The 27,500-nt window shown below is 39.6% G+C and overlaps 1 protein-coding gene, 1 long non-coding RNA gene and 1 other non-coding gene across 3 annotated transcripts in view; 2 read left to right on the top strand and 1 right to left on the bottom strand.

Annotated features, from left to right (window-relative positions):
• Positions 1 to 14,823, top strand: part of LOC138038980 (multivesicular body subunit 12B-like) — a 15,574-nt gene extending 751 nt beyond the window's left edge. The window contains exons 2-9 of the mRNA XM_068885101.1: positions 355 to 444; positions 3,558 to 3,651; positions 5,691 to 5,826; positions 6,010 to 6,129; positions 6,432 to 6,538; positions 7,135 to 7,196; positions 10,420 to 10,470; positions 14,544 to 14,823. Of these exons, the coding sequence (XP_068741202.1) occupies positions 355 to 444; positions 3,558 to 3,651; positions 5,691 to 5,826; positions 6,010 to 6,129; positions 6,432 to 6,538; positions 7,135 to 7,196; positions 10,420 to 10,470; positions 14,544 to 14,588 (705 nt within the window). The 3' untranslated portion in view covers positions 14,589 to 14,823. The remainder of the gene's footprint in view (positions 1 to 354; positions 445 to 3,557; positions 3,652 to 5,690; positions 5,827 to 6,009; positions 6,130 to 6,431; positions 6,539 to 7,134; positions 7,197 to 10,419; positions 10,471 to 14,543) is intronic.
• Trnat-ggu (transfer RNA threonine (anticodon GGU)) lies at positions 4,297 to 4,369 on the bottom strand. Its single transcript has one exon. It is a non-coding gene; the product is annotated as a tRNA-Thr (tRNA).
• A 10,702-nt stretch (positions 14,824 to 25,525) lies between the features above and the next one.
• The window catches only part of LOC138037842 (uncharacterized), a 4,244-nt gene continuing 2,269 nt past the window's right edge, over positions 25,526 to 27,500 (top strand). Inside the window, exons 1-2 of the long non-coding RNA XR_011130122.1 lie at positions 25,526 to 25,589; positions 26,330 to 26,380. This is a non-coding gene — a long non-coding RNA (uncharacterized lncRNA). The remainder of the gene's footprint in view (positions 25,590 to 26,329; positions 26,381 to 27,500) is intronic.

Here is a 27,500-nt window from a genome sequence, read left to right on the forward strand (position 1 = left end):
TTATCATAGCGAGCGGAATTTAGTTTTACATGAAAGAGGTTACCGTTTAAAGTTTGCTGATGGATTAAGATTAAGATTATGATTATGATTATGAACATTCACCAACATTCAACATTCATTATGAACATTCACCAAGGGAAGTAGTGTCCGATTGCTGAAAGAAATGATGTCATAGGATAAACAACTTACTAACAATACTAACATACTAACAGGTCTCACTTGCTCAGGACTTGTTTGTTTTCGCACAGGTTGTACGGACTTCGCTGAGCTAAGTCTGCCATGACCTCGGGCCAATATTCCCCAGTACAGCCCTCTCGCTTGGTCAGTAACAAGTTATTATTGTTTTACATGTAGATTACAAAGACAGTGCAAGGTCACGATGGACAGTTATTTGACAGCACTTGGAGGCACAAAGGAAAACGTTATCTTTGCTTTTCACGTGAGGTGTGTTAAGTTTATGTTAATTTTTTAATAAAATCATTAGGATTGTACGTGCACTCTCATTGGTCCGTAGTGTTAAGCCCATATGCCCCCCTGCTTTAAACCTTGATGAAACCCCTGAAACGTGATATTCTGTGGCATATACATTGTAAGTCAGTGATTCATTTTGCCCTGCGTTTTGCGTATTTTACGCATTACATTCATTAAATACCCATTGGTTTTCGTCGAGCGCGTCCCGAGTACGCACACCGTAGTTATTCGGTTATAAGGTTACAAGACGCACCCCAAACGCACCCCAAACTTAGCAGTTTAATCAAGCTAAGTTCTCAAACTGAAAATTACGTGAAAATACTCGGTTATAAGACGCACCAAAAAATTGAGAGTTATCAAAAGGATGTGATGAATTTGAGAACAATTATCCTTACACAATTAATAACTGCGAACTCTTTTTGTTAACGTAAACAGAGTGAAAAAAGCACGCATTTAATGATATACGTAAAAACAAAAGCTAAAAGTTCACACCTGAAATGATAAACATACAACGCATACCACAGGCTCCCCAAGCTGAAAATACGTGGTGTATGCGACAGCTTGTGTATATAGAGAATTGTATGGGAAAATCATCGATCGTAAAAAAATTGTGTAAATAACTATCTCATTTGAAATAAAGTTTTCCTACCTCAAATGTGTGACGAACTTGTCTCTTGTGCCGAGTTTAGAGCCATTCTGACGACGTTTAGTGAAGTTATCCGGAAACGGTTGAAAAGAATTTAGTAACACAAGCTGTCGCATACACCACGTATTTTCAGCTTGGGGAGCCTGTGGTCAGAGTTCAGACTTCAAGCGAAAGCGAACAGCGCAAAAACTCCCACGGAAAGTCATTCAAAGGTGTTCGACAGCTGAATATCAACACGCCACCAAGGATGCAAATTTCAGTGCACAAGAAAGCCTAGATGAACGAAGAAGGTATGTTTTATCTCCGCACTGTTTGTTCAGAGAAGAAACTTTTCATGCGAGTGCAAGCACGATTCTTGGAATATTCGAAACAAGGTTCGAACGATTGTATTGTTGTCACGGGTATCACGTTACTGAGCACGTGCTCTTAAGGACGTATGCAAATTTCCGTGTGTTTGCTTTTCTCTTGAAGTCATTTAGTGTTCTAAAGGTCTCTAAAAGCACTATTATTTATTAACAGACAACTAGTGTCCTTTTCTTGTGTTGTTTAAACTGCAAGTTCTTCTCAAATTGACTTCCTGAATATTACAGTGATTAGACACTAAATGACAGTTTTATTTGTTCTGTTTTACAGTTGTAATTTCTTTACAAGTTTAAACACAGGCATCTGAATTTTAATCAATAAATACCTATACCAAGAGAAAAGACAAAAAATCCTCTACCTATGATATTTAACAATTATTCCTCGAGCCCGAATGGGCTCTGAGTCAATAGCCCATGAGGCCGAAGGCCGAATGGGCTATTGACTCAGAGGCCATGAGGGCGAGAGGAATAATTGTTTTAGTAAAATCCAACTAGTTGGTCAAAAAAATATCCAGACAAAACATCTTTCGCTAGTTAAAGCTAGACTTTAATCGTTGTTTTGGTTTTTAAAGCCGGCGCTTTTCGCTACTAGTGGGCTATAACAAATAGCCTTCTAGTAGCTCAACCAATCAGAACGCAGCATTGATAATAGACCACTAGTTGGATTTTACTAACTATAAATATACGCTATATGTATATTCATAGATAGGTAAGAGGACTTTTTTTCTTTTCTCTTTATATAGGTATTTATTGATTAAAATTCAGATGTCTGTGGTTTAAAAAACATCAATTATATGATTGAAAAAATAAAACTACAACTTGTCTTGGTTACAATTTTGACACATTGCATTTGAGTTGTCACCCATTGATTTCTGCCTGAGGGGTACACTGTCCCCATTAACACAATTTTCAAAATGAATCACTGTGTAAGTATAGGTAATCACATGATTTTGAGTGCAATTTGGAATAATTTTTTTCAAAGATGACCAAAATTGCATAAGCCTGCACATGTAGGGCCGCAGGCCCCAAGCTCACTGTGAGGGAGTATTAGGATTTGTATGGGAAGACATGACCTGACTCTTTGATTGCGGCTTAGTAACAAGTTTTTCTTTGTTTGGCAACTTCGTCAGAGACTACGAAAACTCAACGGTCGCCCTTTTGTGTTGATTGTTAAAGAGGTTCTTTTCAATCGTTTTATCGATTCGTTTGGGACACTAACAGCCGCCTGACCTCGCTGGCAGGGCTTCAATTGCATGGCTAGTGGATTGAAATGAAAGAAAAACCTGCCCTTGGATTCTACGGTGGAATTTGAACAGTGGGAATATTTTAACCAGGAAAAAATTGACTGAATTTGGTGGGCTCCTGAGAATTGAGTGTTCAGCTTTGGTACATGCATTTTACTATAACCATTGACAACCAAGGAATTGATAATGGCTCAATTCGTGTCAAATGTGGAAAAAAAACCTCACAGGAAGGAAGAGACGCCCAGTGGCAATAAGGTTAGGCCTTTTAATGCAGAATCGTTTTGTAAAATTATCTTGTCAGATCTCAGGTCTTGTCTTCCCATACAAATTCTTATATTCCCTCACACTGAGCTTGGGGCACCTGTGGTAGGGTGAGTGCAGTTTGTAGTCTTTGTAAAAATCTTTATTCCAAATTGCCAGAGAGAAGTCATGTGTGACCTTTTAATATTAATTATAATTGTGCATACATGAAAAACATTGAGATGGTGAAGCAGACAAAACGCTTGGGTATCACACATTCAGGGAAAAATTGCACCATCCAAGGCGCACGCTTGATTTGATTGGTTCTGACCAAATGCTGTTGTTTATTGGCCAATCATAATCCAGAATTTCGATGGGTAATTTGCAGTGGTATTACACAATGTACACTTTTTGCAGTCTCTTACACTTGAACTGCACTGTTCTCAGCCAATTAAAATCGGGTAATTTTTCATGTGTATTATTATACCAGTTATAGTCTCTACTAAGGATTACTCTAACACTAAGATTCATTACAACAACACCTTGGAGGTAAAAAAAAGGCATAATTCTTTCTTAACATTATTTTCTTTGTAGGTTGGACAGAATGTTATTGAAGACATAACAATCATTGGTGAAGATGACAATGTGGTATCAGGATTCACAGCAATAACCAAAGCCCATGATGATGGTGTGTGATACATGTAGTATGCCTTGATACTTGTTGTGGAGATATTTGTATTTTGATCATTGTTGTCAATGGACAGGCAACTTACAGTTACAGTATAGGGAGAGCAGTGTGTATCAGTAGAAAATACAAACAAATGTTGTACAAGAGCAAGGGCCGATACATGTACGTGTAATATACTTCAACATGCAGAACTCTTTATTCCATACATTTCTAGCAGGTGTTGCTAAAATTATGACCCTATGACCCTAAGAGACCCTGAAAAAAAAAAAAAAAAGAAGTAACCCAAAACCCTCAATTTGGCTGACACTAGGTGTAAATCAAGTGAAGCTATGATCCTCGCAGTTATAAATGCAATTTTTCAAATTGCGTAGAAAAGCCTGAAAATTTCAGGACTTCAATGGGGTTTGAACCCGTGACCTCACGATACCGGTGCCATACTCTAACCAACTTAGCTATGATCGAAGCCACTGACGTTGGAAGCTGGTCATTTGTGGGTTCTAATGTTCCTCTGAGGAATGAATCCATGATGAAATGATATATGAAATGGATCATACATGTATATGAACTGCAGATATGAAATCAAGTGGATCCTCGCAGTTATGAACACAATTTTTTGCAATTGCGTAGAGAAGCCTGACAAATTCAAGACTTCAACGGGTTTTGAACCCGTGACCTCGCAATACCGGTGCAACGCTCTAACCAACTGAGCTATGAAGCCACTGATGTTGGGAGCTGGTCATTTGTGGGTTTTAATGTTCTAATGTTGTAATAGCTTCACTTGATTTCATATCTGCAGTTCTTACAGTATATGATCCATTTCATATAATTACATGTATCTTTTCATCACTAGGCCTAAAGTGAAGTTTAAGTTCTTCCTCTGCAATAACTTGTTTCAAAGGAAAAGCTGGGTGATCTACCATATTTAACTGAGTAACCATGCTCCACGTGTGGCCGGACATCATTTCCTGTCGGATGTATAATTGGCCCTGTGACACTCAAGGCCTAAAAAACAACTTTAGTTCTAGGGATAGTCAAATTGAGGGTTTTCGGTTCCTTTTTTCAAGTTTTCAGGGTCATAGGGTCTTCGTTTTTGAGACGCCTTATTTGTAGGTGATGGAAAACTTGTAACAAGGACTAAATGATAAAAAAGTTCTCAGAAAATAGCAGAACATGTCAGTGTAACTCCAAGGTGTAAAGCAGGACATACATGTACTTGCAAATAAAAACAAAATTGATTGATCAATGTTCTTACTTATTATTGTAGTATCCAATTTTCAGTCACTTGACAAAAGTGGGAGTGCATGGGTTGTCACGTACAGCTGCTGTATCTGTACTTTTTTTTCTGAAGTAATTCTCAGCAGGCCAGAATCCTAAATTCTCAAATCTGATAGGCTTAGTTAGCATGCTTGTAACCGGTCGAGCTTTTTGTGATACGAATCACAACCTGAACTTTTTCTGTGCTAATCACGGCAAAATGTTGCGAAAGTTTATAAACAAAGGAAACAGTTACTCATAAACAACTTCCCAAAATGAAAAGAAAATGGATTTAGATGAGAGTGTATGAAGGCTGGGCAGTTGTTGAAAAGCTGATTAACTTAATCCAGAATTAGTGTAAACTTTTGTTTCATGTTTTCAACTTTTTGGTTAAAGTTTTTTTTGCTTATTTTCGTTTTTCAAGATGGACATCTACTAATGTAAATTTTATCGGAATATCAGCGTCGAACAGCATTTAGGAGTAGAGAAATAAACTTCTTGGTTAATTTTTAATGTGGGAATTTTAAAGCATACTAGTGGCTTTCAAGCTTTCAAACAAACAGAAAAAAAAGCTATCTACCCACCCGGATATGGCTTCAGGCCGTACTCAAGATCTTGGGAGTGGTTTTTTTTTCATAACAAACCTCCCTCCCAATAAATAACATCATAACACTTGTTTCTCTGAAAGAATAAAGAAAATTATGGTAGCTGATAAATAAATTATCAGGTGGATGCTAGTGACATTGCTAAATTGTATACTCCTAAAATTCTGTAATCTGTTTCAGATGATAAAGCCCTGAGAAAACATCTTCTTTGCCTGAAAATCCAGTCAAGGAACAATGCTGTGAATGCTGTTTATGACATTGTGTTGATAAACAAGAACAAAGGAGAGACGGTCCCCCCTGGCTTTCATTTCATTTCGTAAGTGACTGCATGGAGTTGTAAGCTTACTGCCGGTGTTTGTGCAACTCCTTTCCCATTAGCTAGTACCACAGTGATGTGTCTCCCTTTTGTCCCTTGACATCTACGTGGAAAAAAATCGTTAACGTTTTATAATTGTCTGTTTACAAAACAATTAGTCGTGATTCATTCTTTCTTTTTCAGGAATGAGGTCAATAACCTGTCCTTTTGTTACAAAGTGGCACCCATTTTTAGAGCTCAACCCACACCTGCTAAGGCAGGGCAGACCCAAATGCCCTCAAGTGCTCCAACTGGACAGCAATGGTATATATATAAAATTATCGTCGTACGAAATAACAAAAATCAATGATAATAATAACTTACTAATTGAGGAAATTGTATCCTCTTTTAGTCTACATGTACACTGTAGCTTCAACCGCAAATTTGTTGAGGAGTGGCCTTTTTCAGCAAGTGAACCTACACTATAATTTGAAGACCAAAAACGTGATGTCCTAGCTTTTATTTATGTCATCATGTTAACCTTTTATTAAGAGCTACATTGTAGTAAACGCAATCAATGTGAAATTGATCTTTGACAGTTTTTTTTTGTACTTTTTGGATTGCAGGTATGGACAGTTACCAACACCAGCTGGACCCTGGCAACAGCCCCAGCAGCAGGCTCCATATTCTTCACATTCACTGATAAACCTTGGTAAACCTAGGGCAAGTTCAGGTACTTTTATGTTGTGTTTGTAAATGTTCAAGTCACGCATGGGCCTTGTGGAAATTTTTTGTTACATGTATCTACCTTGAAAACACCCCCATTGAATACGGCTGGTTCATATGCTGCAGCTGTGGTGCATAGGCCTGTGTGAAAATAACTTTGTTTTCTTTACACATGAAAAGATCACTGTTGCTATGGTTACATAATAAAACGTGCCGTTCTACCTTAGGACCACAAATATGTTAACTTAAAGTGAAATGGTTTGGTATTTCATTGGTGTTTGAATAAGAAACAGCAAATTACATGACTGCTTGGAGGTACGAAATATCCCTTCTTGTGTTGAAAAAATTTCCCGAGTGAGTGCATCGAACTATTGAAATATTTCCAGCACTTGACGAGAAGCTTCCTATCTCTGCATGGCCATGTAATATTCTCTATATCATTCGTTATGTCATAAGTGAGAGTTTTGCTGACTGTTTGTAATTCCGTCATCTTACGTTACTTTACAATTAATTTGAATTACTTATTTTGTTCTTCAGTGTGCTGCATGCCAGTTTTACGTAACTTTGTGATTTTGTTAATTGTACATGTACTTTTGTCCACAGCTATTGAAGGCCTTCCTTTTGAAGTTAATTCTAAGTTTGAAATTTTATGGAAAAAGTCAGGGGTGAGTTCCAGTAATACCATTTTCAAAATTTAACATTAATTTTAGCCAAGAAATGTTAAAGAAAGTGTTGACGAACACCGTCAGGGTTCTCCCTAGTTTTCAGCGCAACAGGTATGGCACCTTTTCAAACCAGTAAAGCAATTGGTTAATGTTGGACGTTCTGCAAAGGATAAGCGACTTCTGAGTGTTTGCAGGCGGTAATAAGTGCTCTTACAAGTGGTAAATTTTACCGGTTACCGCCTGATAAGGAGAACTCTGATTACACCTATTATTTACTGGATGCCAGTACTATTCATTTATTAGGATGATGGGGAAAAGATACATGTGTTGCTAAACCTTTCCACTGTTCCCCTGCTGTATGAACACAAAAGGGGTCCGTAGACGAACTTGTCCTTAGCAGCTTTGAAATGACTGTGGTGACTCCAGTCTCAAAAAATCAAATTTTCAACTCAATTCAACCAAAGTTCATCTGCTCTAGTACTTGAGCCTTTGGTTAAACCCTGTACGGTTTTTCTGATTGTACCCCGATCATTTCAATAACCTACAGACGCAACTTCGCTTACTGGTGCCTTGGGATCTGGATTTTACCATTTAATTATTACGTAAAATAATTGTGGCATTCATTGAAGTTGTTTTGTTTTGCTGTATCGTTGATATTTGCCTCAGGGGCTCTTGAAAACCCTTATGGGGTGTGGTCACTTTAATTAGTTTTTACTATTATGATTATTATTATTGTCAGAACCTTCATCATAATCATCATCATCATCATCATCTATGTCAGAATGTTATGCAGCATCTCCAGCACATTGATTTTATTATCAAGTTACATGTAAATTAAAAATTCTAGGCAAGAAATCGCGTCCTTTTGTAGTGAAGTTCGTCATTACATAGTTTCCCTGTCGGGGTTTTCTTTCATTATCGAAACCAGTTTTGGGGTGCAGGGATGGCGCAATGGCGAGAACACTCGCCTCCCACCAATGTGGCCCGGGTCCGATTCCACATATTCGTCATATGTGGGTTGAGTTTGTTGGTTCTCTACTCTGGAACGAGTGGTTTTCTCCGGGTACTCCGGTTTCCCCTCTCCTCAAAAACCAACATTTGACTTGATATATATAATTTATATAATAATTATAATTATTTATTATGTGGCTTGTGTTTGTAGCCGATATAACGCGCACTCTGATTGGCTAATTGTGACTGAATTGTAAGGCATTATTTTCCCGTAATGCCCACGGGCCGATTACGGGCTTGCAAAAACAAAGCAAAAGGTAATTAAAAAGCCATATAATAAACTACTTACTAACCGAGCTAGCTCGAGCCGTACTGGGGAATGTTGGCCCTCGGTCGTTTTTGTACTGACCTCGCTGCGCTCGGTTAGTAAGAAGTTAATAATATAATAATTACATAATATAATTTTATATAATAATATACAAGATATATAATTGTGATATATAATTTTGCGTAGAGCGTATTTCTTAGAGCGCTCAACTCAATCGATTGAGGAGCAATAACTAGGACTTCACAGCAGTTTAGGTTTCACGAGTAACCATCGTTTTAATGCTACAAAACTGTTTCGTATGGTACAAGTACCATACTCATCAGGCAATTTTAACGACTGAACTGTTGAAATTGGAAAACTGGCAGTTAAATACGGAAATTTGAATGGTTGCTATAGACTAAATGCGTTACATTTAAGGAGCTGCTAGGTATAAACAAAACATGATATAAGGGGATTATATGTCGGTATTTTAAATTTACGTTACTCTAAAGTTCCGGAGTACATATCGGTTTCTGTGGGGGCATCAACTTGCTACATGTAATTCGTTTCTTCTGTTAAGGCTACACAGTTCTTTCTTACATATGATTATGAACTTTTCATTCAGACAAAGACTACATTTCTTGCTAATGTTGCTGTAGGGTCTACATTTTTAAAGTATTTTCCATTTAATTTGAAACGGTTTCTTTGCGTCTTGTAAGTTCCAAACATGTTTGGAAACTTGCTCAAGAAAATACCACTCAGCTTGAGGTTGAGATTGCCCATAGCATTCAATTATTTTTCATTCCACCGTGATTATCATCAGGGCACAATTGAACAGACATTCCCTATACCAACTTGCTCAAGAAAATTCCACTCAGCTTGAGGTTGAGATTGAGATTGCCCATAGCATTCAATTATTTTCATTCCACCTTGATTAACAGAGCACAGTTGAGCAGACATGGTCCATACCAACTTGCTCAAGAGAATTCCAATTGAGTGTGGAAATAGCGATAGGGAACTATTAACTGATCCATTTTGAATGAAAAACATATTATGCCGTGAGTGGGAATCGAACCCGCATCCCCCTGGTTTCTAGTCGGGTGTGCTAACCACTACACCATCACGACAACCCTGCTGGCAACAGAGCAATCAGTGAGGTTATTGGTAAGCCACGGGGTTCCCCGGCGCTTAAGAACAGGACGTCATCGGATCATCCGAGGATGATTCATAGGCTACCAGCTAATAACAAATTATATATTCAGTTTTACAGTGTCCCCAATAATGCTCCAGCGCCAAAACGACTAGACACTTAACTTTCCTTTCCTTTCCCTTTTTTTTTAATTTATCACAAGAGCCATCTCCCCAATAAGTTCAATTCAGACTCTTCGTACATGTGTTTGGTTTTTCCCCTGGAGGGAAGTTATCTAAGCTACGAGCCTAGAAGGCCTATCAGGCCGGCGCTTATCTCCGGTTGCTACAGCATGAAGTGACTAGGAGTATTTCTACTCCCCCCTGGATGGGATGCCAGTCCATCGCAGGGTTACCCCCGACATTAAATGCGCCGGTACCCATTTATACACCTGGGTGGAGAGAGGCACCGTGAGAGTAAAATGTCTTGCCCAAGAACACAACACAATGTCCCCGGGACCCGAACCCGGACCACTCGATCGGGAGTCGAGCGCACTAACCATGAGGCCACCGCGCCACCCACGAGTCGTTTATGTAGTAATAATTAAAAAACAAAAAACAAACAAACAAAGAAGAAGGAATAAAAGCAGAATGCACAGCAACAGAAAGCGTTACAGCCCTCGTAGCTGGTACAGTCTATCGCCACCTGTTATTAAAATAATCATACATGTACCTCTCGGTTGCCTCTCCCGTAACCTCCGGCGTACGGTGGTTACTGCACGTATCTGAGAAAGTGAGTAATCTTCAAACTAACGTAGGTTTTGTTGTTTTCTTTAGCCTACGTTGCCGAATATGCAAAGTTTATCAGTTAGTGACATTAACTCCAAGGTACGTCCAGTTGTTTGTGGACCTTAGTGTTGTGGGAAATCCGAACATGTACGCGAAGCAGTGTGGCCCAGTGGAGGCAGTGTGGCCCAGTGGTTAGGACGCTTGCCTTGAGATCCGGAGATCCCGGGTTCAAGACCCCCTCTAACCACTCGTTGAATTTGATCCTGGTACTCCCTGGTTCAACTTCCCAGCTGCACTTGTAAATAGCCAACTGGTTTGCCTCCGGCCAGTTGGGATTCTTAACAGTTGTTGTTGTTGTTGTTCTGTTCTGTCGTTTCGTTGTGTTTCATTGGCCCTGAAAAGCCCTTATGGGGAGCGGTCAATTAAGTATGTATTGTACAATATATCAACGACTATCGTTAGGAGTCAGAATATGCAAATTTGTCACTCACTCAGATGTAAACTATTCGATAAGTCAACGACCAATATCGATTTTTTCAAGACATGCCAATTTGTCTCTCAGTTGAATTCAAATCGATATGGCAACGATCAATATCGCTTTTCCGACGTTTCACTTTCCTAAGTAATGCCGCAACGTAATAGGTTGAAATATTCTTCGACTTTTCTTCGTTTGTTCCGGCTGGATTGATAGTCGTTGCAGTTAGCTCGTGTTACCGAGCCATTGTTCAATGGACACTGTGCTGTGTGTGTTAAAAATGAATGCGAAGAGACACTCGTATTAACAAAGGAGCACGCCGTGAGATTGCCGTGGACAGTGACAACTGTGTTCACCTAAAACAAACTACTGCTCTTTTAGTTTATTGTTATTTCATAATTCTGTTGGTTATATTTAATACCTATAAGGTATACCTGTAACACATTTAAGAGCTAAAGGTGCTTAAATGTAAAAGACAGGGTTAAAAGCTCTCGATAGTTGTGTTTACATAGTTGAGAAATATATATATCCAGTTGTTTTCGGTATCACCTTGTTGTAGTTAAACAGTGTAGCTAAAGGGGAACAGCTATTTTTAGAGTTATTTTCATAGAGTTACGTCGTAGAGTTAGAGTTAAGTTTCCAAAATCCTGAATTCAATATTTTGGAAACCAAAATCCTGAAATCAAGATTTTGGAAGCCAACATTCATAAAAACTAACCTTACAAAGTACGCCTAAAAGCTTTTGTTTAGGCCTAATTAGGCATAAGGTTAGTTTTTATGCATGTTTAAGATACTTTTTGTATTTCTGGATTCAGGATTTAGGCCTTCCAAAGTCTTGAATTTCCAAAATCTTGAATTCAGGATGTTGGCTTCCAAAATCTTGAATTCAGGATATTGGAAACTTAACTCTAACTCTAATGTCATAACTCTGAAAATAACTCTATTGCTAGTCAACCTCTAACTAAAGCATTCCTTTACGATAAGAATCAAACACGAATTGACCTCTTTAGATTGCATGTTTTCCCATTGGAGACCACGTGATGTTCTCGAGGGAATTCTCCTTTTGTTTTTTCATAAGTTATTCGTAAATGAGCGCGTGCATAAGACGACAGTTGAAAGAAACTGTTCTCTAGAGTAAAATCACGTGGTCTGAAATAAGGAAAACAAAACGTACAGGCTGAAGAGGTCAATTTCTTTTTTCCTAGCGAAATGTTTACCCTCTGGTACTTTCATGAATAGGCTTTTAACAACCTCCAAAAAGTCAAAAAGAGCCGAAAACACTGGTTGGCAATTATCTTCACCTGGCTCATTTGCATCTGTAAAATACAACTAAATACAGCATGTTTCATGATCCGTTCCAAATTTCGTGAAAGGTTGAAAAGTTTTGGAAACAATCTTTGTTTTTACTTATCGCAAACTGAGGCATTCGTAGCGTTTAACAGAGTTGAGGACCCTTCAGGTATTTGAAAATGACCTGGTGTAGCCTGCCAAAGATAACGCATTCTTTTCAGATAAAAATCAAACACGAAGTCAGTCATTGATTCCTAACAAGATCAGAAAGCAACTGATGGCAACAGAACTCCCATTTTGTAAGCAATGTATCCACGACTTCTTCACAGTTCTCATTTGATTTCCGTGTGTTACGGTGGAGTTGTGTACGATGTATAGGAGGTTTTCACGTGACGTCATCGCCGCCATGCTGGTGGACGAAAACAAAAGATCTCTCATTAGCTTCTTTTGTTCGTCCACCAGAAGTCGTACATTTCTCTATTGTTATTGGTGTCCCTAGAGGTTGGTTGAAAACGTCCTATACCGTGTATGATAGCGCAGAAGGCGCGCGCGGAGCACCATTGTTTAGAAGATGTAGTAAAGGTTTGGGTAATGGCGTCATTGTACCACCGTCCTTCCGTCCGAACGTTCAACTTTTCAGAAATCCTTTTTTTTTTTTTTTTTTTTTTTTCGGAAAATTGCATTTTCTGGCGATTTTGCAGCGGGAAGTTGCATGGCCAGCGTACTGCATGTGACACCGCGTTTTACTAAAACAAGCAAGAATTTTGAGGAAAACCCAAAATAAAAAACAAGCCATTTTTTTTTTTAAATATGTACATGTAGTACAACGAGGAAAGAAGAGGAAGGGAGAGAGAGAGGGAGAGAAGTGAGAGAGAGAGAGAGAGACCCCGAATAACAAGACTAAATTTTATTGACGAACAGCGGAAGAAAGAACAAACACGCGAGGAGAAAACAGGCTAAATAATGCTGCCGAAAAATGGCGAAAAGCGCCAGAAAGAGCACGGGAAAATAGACTTAGCTATAATAATGAGCAGGCTAGACTGGTCGTACGGTTAGCAGACTGGATATAAAAATATCTCAAAGCAAAACATAAGTAAATAAATGAATAAATAATCGAGGAGCTGGACTCTTAGGCTTGCCTAAATACAAAGTATATATATTATACCATACACAATGCACTACGATTTCAGGGTTCTTGAAGGTCCACATTCACCCCAAAGTCATTGCGGTCGTTTGTTTTTGTTTTCAAATGAGTACTTGTCCAAATGCGTGATCTGATTGGCTAAATGCACTCAGGCTAATCACGCGGGAAACAAGCCGCCGCAGCCCGAACTTCTGGACTAGTCAATCTTGTTTTCTCTCGTCAAACCGGTTTTCCAGTGCGAGCGTCCGTTTATTGACAAAACCGATGGTTATAATTGAGCCCGCTGTACCATGAAAAACCAAGATGGCGGCGAGATCTGGCATATTAGGCTTGGGTTCGAGACTGTATCCTGGCAGCATGCAGCACATATTCAATAAAGATCTTACTCGATTAACGCAGAGCCTTTCTCGAGAACGCCAAAATCGAGCAAGCAAAAGAAAGGCTCTGTTAGCAAGGTCGACCCCATCTTACTTTTGGGTAAATGTAATTTTAGTGACCCCAACTTAGTCGCTTTCTGTTTATTCATAAACCTTACATAAAGCCTTTTAATTGTAATTTCAAAACGGCCATTAAATCAACAGCGCTACAGTTCTTTTTGTAACAACTTTTATTTTACAGCGAATCTAGCCAAAATTTTCTTACCCCCAAAATCCCGACAGTGTGCGACCCCATTGTAGTAACTCTGTTGAAAATGCAATCCCCGTTATAGTCAATCCATTCCTGAAAATGCAACCCCATCCAGCGGTACATCCCCACTAGCCCATTAATAGGAAGTACCCCTCCGAGAGATAGACATTCATTTCTGAAGGTAACAACGGTTTGGTGTTTGGCCATAGATCTTTGCACCAGTCAGGTGAAAACACCGATTTCAAAACGGTTTCGGTGATTGAGTTGAGTACGTCGATCCGCTTTAATACTTTCAAAATTTGGCATTTTGGACAGCTTCCGTAGCTCGTTATCCTAGTGACAATTGGCTGTAGCATAAAGCAAAATATATGTCTTCGAGTCCACTCTCACGTTTCTGAATATTTTCTTTGTTTTTCTTTGTTTCCTAAATAACAAATACGTTTATCTTCTTGTAATTTCATCGCAAAGGGAAAGGTGATTTTGGTGGATGCTACTTGTAGTGTTATATGTTTCAGTATGCGGCATAACATGCAGGCTTCAAGAACAGCAGCGAGCAATGACGGAGATGAATGCGCGTTTCCGTCGAGTTTTGCTCTGATGAGTGATGTTTGTTTTCTTTACTTTTTTTTCTCATAGTATGATTACGCCTTTAGCATTGAGCAAGGAGTGACATCCAGATGACTGAGACAGAAGAGTTGTTAATACAGTATTAATCCATATCAGAAACCCATAAGGATGGGTTTCTGTCCATATCCTTGTCAAAATAAATAGTTGTGGTTACAGACACCTTGGGTTTAGGGCCCTCCGGTGGGTCAATGGCTTGGGTTTGGTTCAGCTCAGGTTTCATGTTAACCTTGGGGATGCGGTTACACAGTAAAAGACTCCCCTCACGGTAAAATAAAAGGTATAACCAATGCAATTTTGGATCTTCGTGTATTAGCTACGTTCTGCTTTATGATTGGCCAAGCCACCTCAGGGAGCAAGTAAACCGTACTTTTCCTTTCAGGGACTGTCAGAGGAAGTTCTTTTGTTCTTTTTGATGTATCCATGTAAAGAACCCTAGGGGCAGTTTCGGTCTAGGGAATACACACAAAAACGTCCTTGGCCATGGGCAAAGTTTATTTACCTATGGATAAAAGGGCCGCTGTAACCACAACTAATATTGTGTAATTCACTGCACACACCGTATTGAATGGTTTAACATGTAATACGCATGGATATTTGCTAGTTGCATAGTATTTTTCCGAACCCCGAAGAGGAGAGGAACACACGAGCAACGAGAAAAATGTCTGCACTTATTTTATGTTTAGCCTTTCAATAAGGGATTAATTATTTAATTATTACGCCATTTTCCTATATTTTGGCTTCTTCCTGCAAAGTTGACTGAGAATCTAATAAGGCGCGGCGAATGACGAAATCATTCAATGTCCCTTATGATGTTGATTGGATAAACGGAATGAAGAGTGACACGAGATGACAAACTAAATTCTCGGGCTTTGTATCGTGTTGAAAACAATGGGCCATTTCCGAGTTCATGTCTGCCTCCTCTTCAAAGCGGGTCTAAGTGCGAAGTTTTTGTGATGGTAATTACTTCTACTTTACATATGAATGAAAAGTAATTTTCATAAGAAAAACTTCGCACTTAGACTCGCTTTGAAGAGGAGGCAGACATGAACTCGGGAATGGCCTATTTCTTTTATTTAAAAACTACCGTTCCGTCCATATTTGTTCAGTTCTAAGTCTGGGTCAAACCGGGACACTACAGTGTATTACTATCTCATATTTTGCTCGTCCTCTTCCCCAAATATTGTAAAATGGCGTAATAATGGAATGATAATTTGAAATAAGTTCGATATTTTTCGAAGATAAATTAAAGAAAAATTTCGCAATTAGTGACACAGTATTTGCAGACAGGTGGCTGTAAAAACTGCGAGAGTCCCTTTATTGAAGCAAGCGAAGATTCTCCCTTGCAAAGAATTGCAAATGGTGAAAGTGTCAGCAAAAACCGTATCCCGTAGAATGTCAGGAGTTGACTCGATAACAACGGCTCTAATATCAATGTTTTGTCTTAGTAGTTTTAAAGAGCTGTTCTTTCCACTTCTACATACAGTTGCTACGAAGATGCAGGCTCAACATAAACGTTACTGAAGTCCAGCTCCCTATTTACAACAACAGTACAAAAGATTGGGTTTAGGTGTGTCCTTTACTCGACACGTTTACTTGGGGAGTAACGTTTTGATGGACACTTCACTTCACTTTCTGGAGACAAGTGATGTATAAATTTCGGCAGAGGATAAGGGTACACTTCGTGACATTTCACATACACAACGTGCATCTTATTTTTGGATTTCTGGTCTCTCAGGGTTTTTGATGGGCGCTATGAAAGTGTGCAAAAGAAAAGAACAACTATAAAACGGTAACAAAGGAACCGTGTACTTTTTTAAATGAAGGAGCAATGTTGTTGTTTCGAAAGTTTTTCGAATTCGTTAAAAAGATATTTTGTTAATTACACTGGCATTTTTGAAGCTAATATAATGTAATAGCAATTTTCACAGTTGATAAAAATGGATTATTGCAAAGCATTATGGGATTGAAATGCTGACAAGCATTGTCTTTGCCCGCATATTAATCCCACAATGCTTTGGGTGCTAGATCGTGAGCGTTTTTTTTTTTTCATATTTTTAGCAATGGTAATGCCCGCGTAATCAAAAAAAAAGAACTTTCTGCTAAGGGGCCAATATAGCTTACGCTTTGAAACATTTTATATAAACAAGGGAACGCTATTTTATGCATCATGAGTTGCAACGCATGTTACTCTTCTGTCTTCATTTGCTTTTGTTGTTTTTTTAACGGTCCCTAACCCGTCCTTAATATTAGAAAAAAGCAGGTCTGTTATACGAATAAGCTTCTACCAAAAACAGAAAATAATAATGGTGAGGAAGCCATCATCTCATCATCATCATCAAGGTTGTACTCTGGGACTGAATCTGAGCAACAATATCCCTCCAGCTTTCACCATCTTCTGTTGATCTCTTGAAAGGATCCAACTCAAAGTCATTTATGTCCGGTGTCTTTTATTATGGTTTTTGATGTGTCATTAGCGACCTTCAGATTGGAGTACGAGAACGAGTACGAGTTTTTCTGTTCTGGGCACGCGCATTACGTTTAAAGAACGACATTTTTCGAAGTGCGCGTGCTCAGAACTGAGAACTCGTACTCGTAGTCGTCCTCTTACTCCAATCTGAAGGTCGCTAAGGAGAGAGTGTCTGAGACGATCAGTCGACGCCTATGTAAATTTGCAGGACACTGCGTAAGAAACGAGGGGGTAGTATGGAGATTTGTCTAGTGGCAGTCTTGATTCCAAAAATTGAAAACGGCAGGAGAAAAACAAGTTAACATTTCTCTGAAAGGCACTGTACCTAAGGAAATTTTGGAGGATTTAAATTGCTGTGCTCCCTCGAGTACAATTTACATCGACACATGTTTGTCGAGTGTCGGAGGAGGGAACCTCGTGCATTGAGAGCTGTATCTTGTGACGTGGTGAGTTCCTATACCGGAGAATCTTTTGAGTGAGGCGAAACACCCGACATCAGCATGTCGCCGTCTGGAGGATGTCTAAAGTAAGAACTGCTTAAGCCAGTTTTGCGCGCAACCTTCGTCTGGACAGCTTCAATTAAAAGGCTGGTTCACACGAGCGACGCAAACGCAAGCGCAAAGAAGTTCACACGTTTAACGTATCTCAAGGTGGAGGACGAAGTCAAGCCTAGAGGCATGGAACGAGTATTATTCACCTTGAGTTTGCATTTACGATACGCATGCGTTTGCGTTTCACTGGTTCACACGTAAGAAATGCAAACGCAAGCCCAAGTATAAATGGAATTTTTTCCATTTCTTTCGCTTGCGCTCGTGAGAACCAGCCTTATAAGTTTTGCGAATTACTTGCCTCACAACTAAGAAAAATTGATTTGTCTGATAAACTTGTGATCACAATGAGAAATGGTCAATAAATATATGAACATCGAATGAGAGCAAGCACTGCAGTAGGAGGCAGCCAGGAAAGGAGCACATTACCTTTGCATATTGCTGCCACCCTGTAGAGGCCTCCAACAATACATATGGGTTATTGACCAAGCGTGAGGTCAAGATGGCTGGATAAAGAACAAACGGAGGAAGAGACATGAGATGCGTCTCATCTTTCGTCTCGGGACGAGCGGCGCGGCCTCAATGCTGATTTTCAGTTCATTTGAAGTTCGCGCGCGCGTGCACAACGCAACTTTCAAATTTTAAATCAAATACTAGGAAGCGTGGCTTAAAACATTAACGAACATTCCACTGATGAAAGGCACAGTCCCGAAACGTCTGCACATTTGTAGAGAAGAATGTGTGGTTGGTTAGTCCATGGAAAATGTAAGGACAGGTAGCGCGGTTTTTGCCACAGCGAAAAGAACCAGTAGGAAGTGCGGAATTCGAATGAGTTACATTAGGGGACCGTTTAGCTGTTACCAGCAGATCTCGAAGGTTATGGGAGCGTCTGAAAGCCGCGACAGGTAGATGTAGGAAAGCATTTTTGCAGCAGTCAGAGGGAAGAAGGAGATTGTAGTGTTTTTTTATTACGTTGAAAGATAGAAGGAAGTGATGGATTATAGGTCGTTATGAAAGGTATACGTTCAGGTTTGTTTATCTGTTTAGGTTGTAGGGTATGTATGCGGGGAATGTGAGCGGTGCGTTTTATTTGTTTAGTAACACAGTCGCGTTTGTAACCTCGTTTCAGAAGGTATGTCGTTAGTTCCGTAGTACGAATGGCGGCCCATTACGAACAAGCGTACGCCTCCCCAAAAAACGGCTGCTCCGCATACTATGTTAGAGGTTGTGTTGTTACCTGTACTACTGTGTTGATAGTGCAGCTACAATCCTCGTGAACATCAGACAAAATTTTCGGAAAGGAATTGAAAAGTCGCCGAAATTGGCTAATTTTGCTTTCTGGCGAGGCTTATGCACGAAACGGTTGATACCGACATACCGATCAGGTCCAAGTTCAAATTTGTTACACACCGGGTAAGCGACGGTGTTTTGTCTTAGTCTATAGGCAATTTTGAAATGAGAGCAAGTTGTCCAATGACAGCAAACAGCGGCTCTAGGCTCAAAACTTTGCTGTTATATCCGGTCAGTGTGAAATGCAGACTGTAGACCAGGGGTAAAATGTAGACTTACATTATTTTGTAACTGTTAAAAACGCCAAAATCTTTAGAAGTCCTAACCTTAGACGTCTTAGACCAAATCTGGCATAAAAGAATATTTAGGCTCAACTGTTAGCACTTCTAGCTTTTTCAACAGCTTTATTTTATTTTAACTTTTGTCTTCATTTTACCCTGGTCTGCAGTCTGCATTTTACACTGGCCATTTCATATCAGTATTATGATTATAAGATGTGTTAAATTCTTGTTCTTCACATGGTTTCGTAAGCCATTTTGAATTCGTTTGCGGATTACCGCTGTAAACTCGTTCCCAGACTCCGGTTCTCCGTTGCCCGTTGCCCGTCACTACTTTTTGTAAAATCCGCCGTGGAAAGGCAAATTTTTTAACCGTTAGCCGTGGCCCCCGACAGGGTGTCTCAAATTACCCGCCGGCTCATAGGTTACCATATCGTCTTAACCTTTCGAGCTTGCCTGCCTTGTGATGTTTTTTTTTCTTTCTCGGCATCCTTTTTGCTTTTTTTCTCTTCTCTTTCATTAATATATACTCGACTCTTTCTTTACTGTTGCCGCCTGTAAAAAAAAGTTCGCTTTTTAAACTCTGATTTCTCTCTCTCTCTCTCTCTCTCTCTCTCTCTCTCTCTCTCTCTCTCTCTCTCTCTCTCTCTCTCTCTCTCTCTCTCTCTCTCTCTCTCTCTCTCTCTCTCTCTCTCTCTCTCTCTCTCTCTCTCTTAGTTATATTAACGGGAGTAGATTTTTACGATTTTTAATTTTATCGGTGATTTTTTCTGCTGGAACTTAGAACTGGAACTGGAACGATAAAATTATCGTTACATCACAAACGAAACGATTCTGAGAACAAAACGACCTTTATCGAGGCGATTTGTCATAATTTTGAAAAACGTCGGGTCGAGGTTTTACAAGATTACCCGAATGTAATCCTGTTCAATCTTGTACATTTATGTCCATCCATGCTTCTCTTGCAGTATTTCTTTTATATTGTTCAACAGTTTTAAGTGGTTATTGCAATGTTTCATTCTGCTTTTTGGGCATTTAGTCGTTCTAGCGCTGGAACACTAATTGGGGATACTGTAAACTGAAATTAACAATTAATGCAAATCACGGTAAATGTTCAGGAAATGGGAAAATCGGAGTACCCGGAGAAAAACCTCTTGGTGCAGAGTAGAGAACCAAGAAACTCAACCCACATATGACGCCGAGTCTGGGAATCGAACCCGGGTCACAACGGTGGGAGGCGAGTGCTATCATCACTGCGCCATCCCCTGCATCCCAAATCATGGAATCATATCAGTTTGAGTGACATAGCCCCTTTAAAGAAGAAACGAGTGAGTTTCACTCAAGAGCGTCTTTTGTTATCCGTTTGAAGTGAATTTATTACCAAATGATCTTAATGCTTAATCGGCATTGCTAGATACAGCAAACATTCTACTGAAGGTGCTGTCAATTTGTTGAAGTCACGAGGACCTGATGAACAGCATAAAGATCACACCGGTTATGAAATACTGAGGCAGCACAATCGGTCAGATATTACTGTGGCACGTTAAGACACACGGGACTGTGCCAGCGGACCAGAACATCATTGCGACTGAGGAGGAGAAGGTGGAAAGATACAAGGACTTATAGCTAGAATTCGAAATTAAAAGAATTCGTAGAGCCTCGAAAGTGGCAGTGATACCCATCGTGATAACACTTAAGAAAGCAAAGACCTGATATGGGAGGTTAGATTTACCTGACATCTTTGGATGGAAGGGCACAGTTGTCGGCCATCCTCGTTATTTCTTCATTTATTACAATATAATGCCTTTCGATTAAATTACAACAGACTAAAATTAATAATTAACCAAGATAAAGCCATAAGGATGGCTCGTAAAGGAATCACAGACTCCATTAAAAAAAATACAAGTAATATACATTATCATAAGATCAAAATTAAGATCCCTTGAAAATTTAAATTTAAATGCTAAAGTTAATTTAAAACCCCATAAATTTCCCTAAGCACCTTCCCTAAACTTGTGAAGTGGCAGGTGTTAAAATTTCCTTACCCAGCGCTTGAAGCTTGATCTTGAGATGTTGAAAGCTGCTTTAACTACTAATGAGAGCAAGGTCTACATGTCCACAACGCTATTAAAAAAAAAAAATGAATTAAATGTATTTGTTCGAGCATAGTTTTTCTTTAGAGGTTATCTCAGGTTATCTCTCCCTCTCGGGGAATAACATGCAGTATCAGAGTAAAAACGAACCATGTAACCATTCAAAGCTTTGTAGAGAAATAATGCATAAAAAAGAAAACCTCCAAGGACAATAAGTGAAGCATAGAATTACGAGTCACATAGTCATCTTCAGTTCTTAAAATAAAATTGGTAGCACGGCGTTGTACTCTTTCCAACTTAGTAATATTCCTGGACGTAAATGGTAACCAAACAGTACAGCCATATTCCAGTACCGGCCTTACCAGAGCACAGTATATAGTTCTTAGCGTTGTCTCATCCCTTAGCTCTCTGCAGTTCCTTCTTATAAATCAGAGAACCTCATTTGCCTTGCTAGATATCTTGTTTACGTGAGGGTTCCAAGAAATTTTATGATCATTTAGTAATCCAAGATCGGAAAACGCAGATAATAACATCAAGGGAGGTACCATCAAGTTGGAGAGGAGATTGAAGAGATCGGAGAACGCTCTTTTGTAATGCTCACTTGCATATTGCAGCAGCTGCGAGAAGCTGCTGAGACACAACTGAAAACCTCCAGGGCCCGGTTGTTCGAAAGCTGATTAACGCTAATCCCAGATTAAAAATTAACCAAAGAGTTTATTTCTCTACTCCCAAATGCTGAACAACGCTGAAATTTGGCAAAATTTTACATTAGACGAAGTCAAGCTTGAAAACCAAAAAATAACCAAAAGAAGCTTTCACCCAAAAGTTAAAAAGGCAAACCAAAGTTTACGCTAATCCTGGATTAAGTTAATCGGCTTTCGAACAACCGGGCCCAGAAGAACATTAGAGAACTGGAGAGAATCACAGGAAAGTAATGATAAAAAAATAACGATGGCGATGATGATCACGATGACGGTAACGGTAAATGTAACGATAACGATAATGAGAGTGAAATGGTAAATGTTTTGTGCGGGGACAACAGCGAATTTTTCGTGTGAAAACATGTTAAAGTAGATTAGAGAATTAAAGAACTGAAACGAAATTTAACGGGTTCGAGGATTCTGTCGCAGTCGATGTGGTGGATACCGCGAGCTATCTCCACTGCGCATGCGGTAACCCTAATCAGGAGCCCATCCTGGAGCGCTAATCTAATTTCCGACGACGGAAGTCCAATACTTCGCTGCAATTTGCATGTGAACTGTTTTTGCTGGTGGAAAGCAATTGAAGAAGCTTTTTGTTACAATGTTCATTAAAAATGTTACAAGGGATTATGACAGTCAATTCGGGCCGCTGGGAGGGTATGAATGTCACGCTTTTGCAGTAGGTGATCCTTACCCAAGGAAGCATGGCTTCACTATCAGTGTTATCACATGTAAGTATTTATTGCGATATTAGAAATCTCCTGATATTGCTATAAGTCCAGTGACTTCCATAAGAAGAAGTTTAAAGACGTTCCATCCTTTATTGTTCATCTATGTCTATTTTTTTCATGACCCTCCCTTTTCCCACTAACTCGAAGGGTTTGAAAAAGCTGTGACCCTTCCCTTGTTACCAAACTTCCCAACTATCAAAATATTAAGGAGGCTCGAACCAGTTTCAACGTTTCCAAGTGAAGCTCTTATTAGAAGGGTCGGGACCACAACGTTGTATAATGTATTGGCAATATTGTGATAAAGATACAGTCATTATTTTGACGTAATATGTCACCGTGGCCTTGTAAAAAAGCCCTATATTTTGTCTTTAGTTGCTTATATCTCAAAAACAAATTTGGTGACCCCCGTTTTTTATTTCTGAGGTGTAATCAGAAGGACATGGTGAAAGTTTCTGCAAAGTTTTAAAACCTTCTGTCTTGTTTATTCAGAAAGTTTCATCGTGGCCTTCCAATCACTTTTCAGCAATAAAAAATGGGGGTCACCGAGTTCGTTTTTGAGATATGAGCAACTAAATCCAAAATACAGGGTGTTTTTACAGGCTTTTCCATTGCCAAGGTAACCTATTTCATCACAATAATGATCACATTTTGTTTGGAAACAATCGGTGTTTCATATGGTACCAAAACATTGCTGTTACGTGATACAGTGTTGTGGCGTTATTTGATCTAAACAGAAAGTCTTCTAAGTGTTGAAACCCTTTAAACAGTACAGTCACCAATGGCCAAGTGCAAGGAGTCATGATGCGCCATCTCTACTAAACAAAAGACGTTCTAAGTATATGCAAAGTAAAACTAGACGATAAATAGAGCATACGAAACTCGGAGTCCACATGCTAATCAAGAGCGCGTAACTCAAGACTGTGAAATCATTTTAGGCGCTGATCTGTGAGTAGTGCACACTCTGCACACTGGAAGTTCCAAAAGTGCTCAGGTCGATCCACATTACTAACCAGCAGATAACAGCTATTAAAACTAACTGCGTTGATACTGGATATTAGTTTTTCTATTACATCGGCAAATGTTTAGAATGAGGCTGTTGTGATGATATGAATATGCTAATAGATGAGATGATTGGAATATGAATCTCCAGCCCTCAGTTTTATTTCTCATCTCATTATCTTTATAACTTATGCGATAATTCTATCTTTCCTTCAACGGATATAATTAGTATATAGAGATTACTTCATGGAAAGCGCGGTCGTACAGGATTTTCACACGAGTTGGTGAAGTATCTGAAATCGAACGAGTGAGCGCAGCGAACGAATGAGATTTCTGATGCGAAAACCAACGAGTGTGAAAGTCCCGTGCAAAGCGCTTTCCATGCTGTAATTTGTTTATTTTATACATACTGAGATGTCCAGCTTTAATTGGTTCTCTAAAATAATTACAAAACTCCTGCGTTAAATTCTCTTCGAAAAATTAAGTTTTTTTCTAAAATCGACATGTGAAAATATCACCAATCAAAAATCATAAGTGGTGCAAAGGATAGCAAACATTTCAATTCTTAATTAAATATGGAACTGCTCGTTTAAGCGAAATCCCAAATTGGTAAGGTAATAAAGGTGCTGTAATGACCGCGATGACCGTTTTACCACGCCAAGCCTCACAGAGGAAACCATGGGGGTGAGGCTTGGCGTGGTAAAACGAAGCTTTTTTGTTCTCCCGGGACAATATGGCCGCCGTGTGACAAGGACGAATTCACTTAACTTGTTCTTTATTGTTCTAAGCGAAAGTGCTTAGATACGAATGATCAAAACGCCATTGACTTCTCGTGTGGTGCTTGTTTTTATGCTTGCTTTGCTATGGAAAACCAAAATTAATTTACTTTTAATCAAATAGAAGTCTCATAAGTGCTTATAGTTTTGATTAATTTGCTAGTTGCTCCGTGGATTGATAAACCAATGGTGGAACGCAATGTTCACAAAAAAAAGGGACAACAAGTGTCATTTGAGTGCAGAGCTGGAGGATTTCCATTGGAAGTGCAATGGCAAGGGGAAGCATTTAGGAAGGACTCCATGGAACCTTCTAAGTGCATAAGTAAGGGTGATGTTTATTCATTACACTAGTTAATAAACCAAGTGGTAATAGGACATTATATGTTCTGTCGCATGGGATTATAGATCATAGGCCAATCGGCAAAACTTCGTTGTAAAGGAAGCCCAAAACCTTAGCTCTCATTCTCTGGAAGGATCCAGTCTATGATGAAATTTCGACTTGGGCTCGCTATGAAAAAAATTAAAACTGAAGTGAATGTCCGAGGTCACTTGTAACTTCAATCAACACGGTTGCTATTGTCAGCCTTATCGATATCGCCACCAATGTCTTTGCGCAGAAGTTTTAGCAATACTCAGTTTTTTTCACTGATTTCCAAGCTTCCAGCGTGCACCTTAACTCGACCTACTCACTAATTTCCATGAAGCAAGTCTTCAAAAGAGTGCTTTTTAATCTCCTTTCACTGTCTTCTCGAACAGATGGATCAGATGAAAAGTACGGAATAGGCCATTTTACAGTTTTTTGCTGAGCGACCTAGCCTATGAATGGCTGCGAGGCTGACCTTGCATTGATACAGCCCCCACTGCTTTTATCATGTAAATTGTGTTGTTGTAATTCCAATTAGTCCATATTAACATTACAAAAGCACGGAGGTTTGTATCAAAACAGGGATCACTCGCAGCCTCGCTTCCATTCTTAGGCCAGGTAACTTAGCTACAACTGTAAAATGGTCTATTAAGCAAAATGGAGATGACGAGTCTTACATCTTGACGGTATCAGACTTGCAGTACAGTGATGCTGGATATTATTACTGTTGTCTTTCATCTAACTGCTCACCAAGTCATTCCGACAGAGAAAACTGCCAGCGCTTCACTCTTGTCGTTAGTGGGCAAAGGTAATTACCGTATCGTGATTCAAATGCCGGCTGAATTTACCCGTGGGTGACCTGGGTATAAAAGAGTCCTTTTGATCAAGGTCATCTACCGCTGACTGCAACCAGTTTGCCATGAGGCCTCACATGAAAATTCTTGGGTTTAACTCACGTAATCAATAGCCATGTTTTTCAACGAAAACAAATGAAGACGTTAGCATAATAATAGCTTTCAATTCCCGGAGGATTGGATCGGGACACCAACATGGCCTCCATTTCATTGTTTGGGGACACCAACATGGCGGCCGTGACGTAATGTGAAATCCAAGAATGTTTGAGTGGCAGCCGACGTTTGATTTTCCTTTAAACACTGATCATATGTCCGTAACTAGCAATCGCAATAAGGTGATCTCATCTTTCTTTGTACGCTTGTGTAACTTTATCAATCAAACCGTATCCAGGTGATTCAACGATTCTTTTCTGTCAAGAGGGAGGGATACCAACTTCACAATGTTAAAGAATTTCAAGGAAAGCGGCGAGAGGCAAATTAACCAGCGACGAATGTGGAGGGGTGCTATCCCATCCGCATTCTTCGCGCGGCTTGTGCCTCTCGCGCCAACAAACCGCCAGCTACGCGGGCTATTATTTCTTAGCAAAAGGATAAAGGGATTCTAAGTCCATTAACCACTTTGGGAACATATTGAAAACATTGAAGAATTCTTTAAGGTACTTCCTTGAACTGAAATATTTGTTTTTAACAGCAGATCAACTCGTCAAATATGCAACAACTGTGTGCTGGTGATGCTATTTCTAAGGTAGGTGTCTCAATCCCCATTCCCGCCCTATTATATTTTGCACGCGATTTAATTACTTGGCTCTTAAACCGTAAATTGGTGGCAGTGTCCTTTCACTGTTTAGCGAGCATCTTCAGTAGTGGCTAAAGAGTAATCAAGATACTAGAAGGACTGAATTTGCCACTCGATGAACCTTTGAGCTTCTTTTTGATTAGCATAATTGAATGCTTCCAGGCAAAGGGTGTATTCTAGGTTTTCAAATGACGTCACAGCCACCATGTCAGTGCCCCTAAACAAAGAAACGGTGGCCATCTTTGTGTCCCGACCCAATCCTCTGGGAATTGAACTATATTATTATGCAAACGTTTTCTTTTGTTTTCGTTGAAAAACATGGCTGTTGATCACGTGAGTGAAAACCAACAATAATTTCCTTCGCAGCCGTTCTTTTGGTCACGCAACGCTCCTCCCAAACATGTTTGTGTGGGGAGGAGCGTTGCGTGACCGCACAAAGAACGGCTGCGAAAGAGAGACTAGAGGGTGTACGACGTGAACCAGAAAAATAACATCAAGGGAATAAAGGATGGATTGTGATCGTGATCGTGATCATGATCGTGATCGTGATGGTTAATTTTATTGTCATTGGCATCATTGAACCTGTACAATTGTTCACGGGCCTAAGGCTTATTCAGTTATTGCGTTTATCCACCTCTCATTCTGATGTACCACTTCGATCGTTCACATCTCTAAAGTTATTGACCGATGTCGACAGGCACTTTCGAACAAGGTGCTAATTCAGGTTATCAAAGATGCTTATTTAGCCCTATACATTTGCAGCAGCATTACCAGAACTCGTCCACTCTGCACTCAAGAAGGGCACGATGCATAACAAGAGGATTGCACGGAGCACCGTTAGGGCCGATTTACACGGTACGATTTTTGTCGCATGCGACAATGGCTTACGACAGGCCCACGACATGATTTACGATTATATTGTTGTGTACGTCAGGAAAAATGTTGTAGCATTTTAAAACATGTTTTAAAACGCTGCGACAATCGTAAGTCATGTCGTAGGCCTGTCGTGAGCTTGTCGCATGCGACAAAATCGTATCGTGTAAATCGGCCCTAACCCATCCTTGGCTTG

Source organism: Montipora capricornis, chromosome 2, assembly GCF_036669925.1.
Source record: "Montipora capricornis isolate CH-2021 chromosome 2, ASM3666992v2, whole genome shotgun sequence".
In the NCBI taxonomy this organism is placed as follows: Eukaryota; Metazoa; Cnidaria; class Anthozoa; order Scleractinia; family Acroporidae; genus Montipora; species Montipora capricornis.